The sequence below is a fragment of the Pelodiscus sinensis genome, chromosome 24 (assembly GCF_049634645.1).
Source record: "Pelodiscus sinensis isolate JC-2024 chromosome 24, ASM4963464v1, whole genome shotgun sequence".
Lineage (NCBI taxonomy): Eukaryota > Metazoa > Chordata > Testudines > Trionychidae > Pelodiscus > Pelodiscus sinensis.
Window position 1 is genome coordinate 21002341 of NC_134734.1, and position 8204 is coordinate 21010544.

General features: G+C 46.5%; 1 protein-coding gene across 1 annotated transcript; it reads left to right on the forward strand.

The window, feature by feature from the left end:
- Nucleotides 1-2655: 2655 nt before the first annotated feature.
- LOC142819665 (immunoglobulin kappa light chain-like) lies at nt 2656-8204 on the forward strand (the record flags this gene model as incomplete). Its single annotated transcript, XM_075908160.1, has 5 exons — nt 2656-2992; nt 4006-4317; nt 5429-5539; nt 5922-5968; nt 7856-8204. Coding segments are annotated over 5 exons (891 nt in total), but the record flags the coding sequence as incomplete, so codon positions are not given.

Sequence of the window (8204 nt, forward strand, 5' to 3'; positions counted from 1 at the left end):
ATCGCTGTTCGAGACAGGACGAATCTGTCAATATCTTCTCAATATGTGTGGGATGGGAAATCCGTTTTCTGCCCACTGCTGGGGGTGGCATGAGTGTAAAGTTGCTCCTGCTGCTGCAGCCGGCTACATTCCTGCCGTAAGCCACGGCACAGTGCGGTTGTGGGTCTGTGAAACAGCTGCTCCCCCTCGCCCTCTGGAATTAAGGGATTTTCATAAGAACATAAGAACAGCCACACAGTCAGACCAACAGTCCATCCAGCCCAGTATCCTGTCTGCTGACAGTGGCCAATGCCAGATGCCCTAGAGGGAGGGAACACAACAAAAAATCATCACATGATCCCTCCTCTGTCACCCATTTCCAGACAAACAGAGGCTAGGGACACCATTCCTACCCATCCTGGCTAATGGCCATTGATGGACCTAACCTCCATGAATCTATCTAGCTCTTTTTTGAACCCTGTTAAAGTCCTTGCCTTTACCACATCCTCTGGCAAGGAGTTCCGGAGGTTGACTGTGCACTAAGTGAAGAAAAACTTCCTTTTGTTTGTTTTTAAACCTGCTGCCTATTAATTTCATTTGGTGCCTCCTAGTTCTACTATGATGGGAGTAATGTGTGTGGGAATAACGTTTCCTTATTCACCTTTTCCACACCAGTCATGATTGTATAGACCTCTCTCCTATCCCTCCTTCGTCTCCTCTTTTCTAAACTGAAAAGTCCAAGACTTTTTAATCTCTCTTCATACAGGACTCATTCCAACCCCCTCCTCATTTTTGTTGCCCTTTTCTGAACCATTTCCAATGCCAATGTCTCTTTTTTGAGCTGAGGTGAGCACATCTGTGCGCAGTATGCAAGGGGTGGGCGTATCGTGGTTTTCTAGAGAGGCAAGAAGATGTTTTCTGTAGAGATTTCTATATACAGCAGAAGGGCCCAATCCTGCTTGGTGCTGAGGCGCCTGCTGTGATGTGCTGAGCACTCACCACACAGCAAAGTCCAAGGCAGCGGTGGGCGACTGTGCAGGGTAAAGTGGCGTCACTGGGACCCCGGCGCAGTGCATGGGGCTTCGTGCCAGTCAGTCAGAGCCGCTAGCAGGGTTCTAACAGGCTCTTACAGGAGACCCTGCAAGTGACTAGCGCTGTGGCTTGTACGGCCCGGTCTGGACGAGCACTGGCATCACGCAGCCCCCGCACAGCCAGCCTGGGGCCTGACCCCCATGTGCACGAAGCCCCTTTCCACCCTGGCAACGCCAAGGGGCGTGGGAGCAGGAAGGGACCTCAAGTGATCAAGTCTCGTCCCCTACCCTTGTGACAGGACCAGGCACCATCTAGACCATCCCTGACAGGCGTCTGTCTAACTTGCTCTTAAATATCTCCAGGAATGGAGATTCCACAACCTTCTTAGGCAACTTGTTCCAGTGTTTAACCACCCTGCCAGAAAGTTTTTCCTAACGTCCAACCTAAACCCCCCTTGCTGCAATTTAAGCCTGTTGCCTTAGCCAGTTTATTGCTAGAGCCAAGGGGAGGCAGGCAATGTTCCCTCAATTTTTTTTAATCCGTGTGTGGAATAAATTGTATGCACACCGAGGCACCTGTGAATGTGCACCACCGGTCGAAACAAAAAACGCCCTGCTAATGAGCTGGGTGGCATTTGAATCTCTCCTTAGTGGCTATACAAGGAACAGAGGAGGCAGGGAAGATGCTTAACTTCCACTTACTTGAGTAGGAGTGAGGCCCCTAACTCTCTTAGGCATATTTGGAAATCCCCCATAGGCACCTAAATATCTGGGCAAATGTGGCCCTAAGGCGCTTTTTAAACTGTCCCCTTCATTGTCTTATGTCTCACACGTCAGAGCTCTCAGTCTGATGATTTAAAGTGCAATTTAAGTCTACCAAAACAAGCTTCCAAATAAGCAATTCACATCTGCATTGTAGCACCATCAAGTCCAGTGCACCAATGCACCAAACATGGAAGACAGGGTAGAGACTTGAGCGGCGAGTATCAAAAAACCGTAGTGATTTAGGAGCATTTTCCTTTCAAAGTCGATGGGACTTGTGCGGCAACGATGCAGAGATTTGTTTATCTTCATCAGCCCTGTTCTGGGTGTTTAAAATGAATTCTAAACCATTGTAGCAACCCCTGTGCCATTGGGATGCAGGGACATTCTACAAGAAATGCTGTAGCCTCTGTCAGTTCTTAAACCCACCCATCTTCTATCTCGCACCACACCACACCCTCCTAGGAGGCGTTCCTCCCTGGAAATGATGAAGATACAGTGCCCAGTCACTGCAGCAGTGCTCCAGACATCAACCTCTGGGCTCATGAATCACCATTTTCTCCTATTATTTTTCTTAAAATGAGCTTTGCAAAATACCTGGTTTTATCTTCCATAGGTAACACTTCTGCCTTGCATTTTGTTATGGAAAAAAGCCTCTTTGATAGGACTCCAGTGTTAAACATCTATGATGTCTTTGGAAACTCTAGCTGGATTTTAATTGTGTTTTCATTTATTTGTACAAAGTTATAGCCATTTTTTAAAATTATTCTTTAGGGTGCAGAGTATAGATGCTCTCCAATGAAGTAATTTCTATTGAGGCACTACCCATTCCCTCGGTGACAGGTGGAGACCAGATGGAAACTGACCATAACTACATTTTCTCTCTCCAGTGCTAGGAGTGCAATTATTTCTGCACCAGCCTCAGCCGATCCAGTTTGTTGAAGTCGGTCACAGCGCAGAGATCCACTGTTCTTCCACTGAAAACTTGGAAGGGGGAGGGAATGTGTTTTGGTATCTGAGAAGAGAAGGAGAGACACCCACATGCATTAAGCGCTGTGTGGATGATCAAAATCTGAGTAAATTTGCTTGCAAACACAAGCCACACAGCACGACGCTGGAAATCAGCAACATCCAACAGAATGAGTCTGGTGTTTACTACTGTGCATATAGATACAGCAGCTACCTGATTTTCGGGAATGGATCCACACTGATTGTTGGAGGTAAGGAACCCTGCCTTGTTTGAAGAAACTAATAACCGACTGACAAAGCATATTTCATGTTCCCATTGAAATGTGGCAGAGCTATTGAAAAATAGTTAGAAGGAAAGAATACTGTGAGCCAGACAGACCAGCTAAATGTTAGAGGCTGTGGGTACCGAAGAGGTACGATACATATACATTTTATAATTTAAAATGTTAAAACTTGAAAATGCTGAAAATAAAATGACTGAAGTTTTTCTCTGACTGTTCAAGGCGCCCAGGCTGAGAATATTGTGCATCTAAAAGCCTTGCTGGTATGAAACACTATTTTGAGTTTTAAAAAGTCAATGAAATTTATGAAATTGCTCAAAAGTATTCCTTCTAGGGAATGCCGATATATATTGCACTATATCCTAGTTAGTGTTGCTGTCCTCCAGTCCTTCAAGCTGATGTCTTAGTGACTAGGGATGTAAAATGCCGTTTAATCAGTTAACCGGGTTAAACATTATGTTTAACTGGTTAACTGCTTGAACAGCTGAGCGGGGGGCTACGGGGCACACCATGGGTAGAGGCCGCTCCAGATGGGTTGGAGCACGCCACCACCACCCATGCCATGGCGGGATGGGAGCTGCTCCAGCATGACCAAGCCACCAGCTAACTAGTAACCAATAATCATCACCTGGTAAGGCTAACTGGTTAACCATTCACATCCCTATTAGTGAAAGATAGTGTGCAGTGTTGTTGCATCTGCGTTGGTCCCAGGACATGAGAGAGAAAAGATGGGGGAGGTAATACCTTGGTTGGACCAACTTCGGTTGGTGAGAGAAAAGCTTATAGACCTCTTCTTCAGGTCTGGGGAAATATAATTTCCCAGGTCTGGAGAGCTCTGTGTGAGCTCAAAAGCTTGTCTCACCAGCAGAAGTTTGTCCAAAAAAAGCTTTTACTTCACGTTGTCTCTTGGTGAAAGTCACATCTGTAATCAGGCTGCAGCTCACCTGATGTTCACACTGAATTCGTCACCTCCTTCTGCTCAGACAGTTACACCGACAGCAGCGGGGTGTTGCTTCTGGTCCCATTTCCACACGGCAGCCAAGGCACCGGGACAGCGCATCTGGCCTGTGTGGTCCAGGGAGTGTCCGGCCCCGTCTATGTTTCCTGGAGCGATTCTGGGGAGCGGCAGGAACAGGGGCTGACGCGCTGGTTGAAGGCGAAGGATGGATCTTTAACACTCATAAATCACATCAGTGTCACCTGGGACACCTGGGCCAGCGGGAAGATTTTCACCTGTGACGTCAAATTCAACTCTTCTGGCAGGAGTGTGAATGCGAGCGCCGGGTACCCTGCCGGTGAGTGATCTTGTATTGGAGACTAAGGCAGACACTGATGTGAAATACAGACATGACCATGATGAGAGCTGTTTCCATGTGATTCCCCATTGTAGAAACTTGGAATATTCTGTGTCTACACAGCAGGGCTTACCTCGAAATAAGCTACGCAAATTGAGCTACATCATTTGCGTATCTTATTTCGAAATAGGGAGCGTCTACACAGCACTTACTTCAAAACAGAGCCCTCTTCCTCCGACTTCCCTTACTCCTCGTACAATGAGGGTTACAGGAGGCAGAGTAAGAAGCCCTCCAGCTTCACAGTATTTCGACATTATTTTGAAACAACTGCCTGCTGTGTAGACGCGGGCTAAGTTATTTCGGAATAGTGTTGCCATGTCGACGTACCCTTGGTTAGAATTTCTTGAGAGATTTTGGGGAGAGGTCACTTTAACTTTTGCAGGAAAGAGGGGGAACCTACGGCCCCCCTGCTTGCCTGGATCCGGCCCCTGAAGCTCGGGGCTCCCCCCAGCATTAGGGGTCGGGATTTTGGTTTCTGACTTGTGTGCAGCCCCCCACTGATTTTTCTGTGGGTCATTCGCCCCCTGCCCAAAAAAGATTCCCCAGCCCTGCATTACAGGGACCACAAGGCAGCACAGCTCTGATCTCTAGGGCAGCTTTCACCCAGGTCGTATCTATAAAGCATTAAATAAGAACCACTATTAGGCGTAAAGGGGAATTCAGAGGCATTTGAGGCCAGAGCTGATTTCCAGTGAGATGTGCAAAGCGATGTAGAGGTGATGAGGAGAGGAGAGACCTTCAGGGAGGACTTTGCAGAGAAAATCCTGATTAAAGGAAAAATCTTTGGCCTAAGGGAAAGGGACCAGAGAGGGTGAACGATGCTTAAAGGCTCCTTGTAGCTTCACTCGTGCAAGGGAAATGAGGAACACGATGCCTAATTCGTCTCTCGTGCACCACTAGTTCAAGTACTTTACAAAGGAGGTCAGTATCGTTTGACTGATGGGGAAACTGAGGCATGGAGCATGGCCATGACTTGTGCATGCTCACCCCCCATGGGCTATTGGCAGGGCTGGGACCAGAACCCAGGTTTCCTTTGGTCTCTCTTTTTCAGCCCACACCGCCAGCTGTCTGACTTCCATTGTCTCCCTGGCTGGTCTGAGCGCTCTGCTCCTGCTGACGCTGTCTCTGAGTCTCGTCTGGACCCTGTGCCCTCCCCGGCGAGGTAATAAACACGGCCCATCCCAAGCGTTCTCCTGCAGGGAGCAATCCCGCTTCTCCTGGGGACTGCAAGTGTTCTCCCGCGTGTTACACGGATACGCAGAAATGTCATTGGACGGAGCCCAGAAGGGGACATTCTGTGTCGGGGGAATGGCTTTGTTCTCAGTGACAGAGCGAGGCAGAAACCCTTCTCCTGCCCATGGCTCGGGCACCTTGTCTACAGCTCACAAAGAGCACTGGCCTGTCTGACCAGTCTCTCTGCACTGGCCAGGCACGGTGATTCGCAGGCTGCCCACGACACAGCTGCACCATTAGTCACGGAAGTGCAGCTGGGGGAGCAATAGTGGAAGAAGAACTTTTACTGACTTTGTCTTTGTCTGTTCCAGGATGCCAGCCCCGGATCTCAGCGCCTCCAGCTTCCCAGGAGCCCCAGGTACGGCTATTTCCAAACTGCCTCTAGCTAACTCAGTCTGTCAGTCTCAGGCATTTCTAATGTGTCCATCGCCAGAGTGTATTAGAGGCCTACAAGTGTTAGTTCCAATCGGTCTACTCATAGACTCAACCAACCAGCAAAACACTTACTTGCTTCATGCCTCAGTTTCCCCATATCTATAAAAAAGAGAGAAAGAGACCCAATTCACACGGATACTAGGAAGTCTCAGAGGGGTAGCCACGTCAGTCTATAACAGTGTTTCTTAAACGATGTTCCATGGAACACTAGTGTTCCGTGAACAACTCGCAGGTGTGCCGCGACCTCTTCTTTGTTTTTTGTCTTTTTTTGTGTGACAACAATTTTTTTTAAGAAAATGTTCATAGATGTGCCACATAAAAAAAAATTATTGTTTGGTGTTCTGTGGTCTCAAAAAGTTTAAGAAACACTGGGCTATAACTTTAAAAAAAACAACAAGCAGTCTTGTAGCACCTCAGAGACTAACAAATATCCATATTGTGAGCTTTTGTGGGCAAAGCGTATTTCATTATTGCTTCAGACTGCACGCTCTCCCAGAGCAGTGTTTGTCTTTGCTTTGGCCCATGTTGTCTAAGGTATTTAGGTGCCTACTTCCCATAGTAGGGCACTTCCATACATTAAAGACCTGAATCTTTGTGATAGAAATGTGGCCGTGTTAGTCTAGTGTAGCTGAAACAAAAAACAGGACTATGTAGCACTTTAAAGACTAACAAGATGGTTTATTAGGTGATGAGCTTTTGTGGGCCAGACCCACTTCCTCAGATTCTGAGGAAGTGGGTCTGGCCCACGGAAGCTCATCACCTCATAAACCATCTTGTTAGTTTTTAAAGTGCTACATAGTCCTGTTTTTGTTTCTGAATCATTGAGTCTTCCACAGTGCAGGACATATTTTTGGCACTTAAATAAATAATAGGCCACGGGAAAGAACATTGAGATTCTCAACTGAAAAGTGCTTGAGATCAGATCCGAAGCTAACTGAAGTGAACCAGAAGCTTCAGGGGGGAGCCGAGTTAGTCTGTGCAGGAAAAAACAACAAGTGGTCTGGTAGCACTTTATAGACTAACAAAACATGTAGGTGGGATCATGAGCTGTCGTGGGCACAGCCCACTTCTTCAGATGATTGGAGTTTTGAGTTTAGGATGTGAAGACCCAAAATAAATAGGAGAGAAGGGGGGAGAGGAAAAAAAGGAGGGATGTGGGAGATAGGGAGCAGAGGGTATGGAAAATCAAAGGGAAAAACAGGAAGGTAGAGCTGGGAGTCAGTAAATATCTGAAGATTGGGTAATTAAAACGAAGCAGATAAGAATCAGTCAGTAGCTAGTATCCTTCCTAACACAGGAATCTACACAAAGAGCTGTTTGCACCATCATTGATGGTTAGGTTGATAGTGTCCCAACCATCCTTCATCACGATTGAGTCCATTAGCATGAGAATTGAATTTGCAGATGCATTCTAATTCCAATGCTTCTCTGTGTATCTGGCTAGTAGAATTGGTTTGTGACAAGACAGCCACTTGAAGATCTTTTAAACAGTGATTAGAAAGATTGAAGTGTTCCCCAACACGTTTCTGTACATTGTATGTAAGTGAACCAGAGAGCTCTCGCTATTTCTGTGGGCTGCGCACGAGGCCATGGAAGAACAAAATGTTGTCACTGAGTTCTTAAAGTCACATGGCCATTTTCATCTTCATGACGCACACTGTTTATAGGAAAAGTGGGCGAATAAGAGACGGGAGGGAATTTTTAATAAGGTCCATGGCTGTGAAACTCTCTTGCATGCTCTGCTCTGTCTCAGCTCGTATTGTTTTATTTTACAAGGAGATGGCTAATTTTACTAAATGTCTCCAAACAGGCCGGAATCATATACTCTCATCTGGATTTTGATACGCGGAATCTCGACAAGCGACCAGCAAGAGGGAAACACGTAAAACCCTGAACTATCTAGTGCAGAAGAATCCACACATGGGAACGAACTGTTCTCTGCTGAACTGATTGAGAGCAGCCAACCTGTAATACGTCTCTTTGTGGCTGTATCCTTTTTTTTTTTTTTTTTTTTGGCCTCTTCTCTGGAGTATAAATATCAGAAAATCCCAGAAAGAAATAGCCCCCAATGTGTGGGAAATCTCATTTTATAAGCTAAGGGCATCCTTAAAGGTGGCTTACCAGTTGATTTGTGTATTTTGAAGAACTGATTGGAAAAC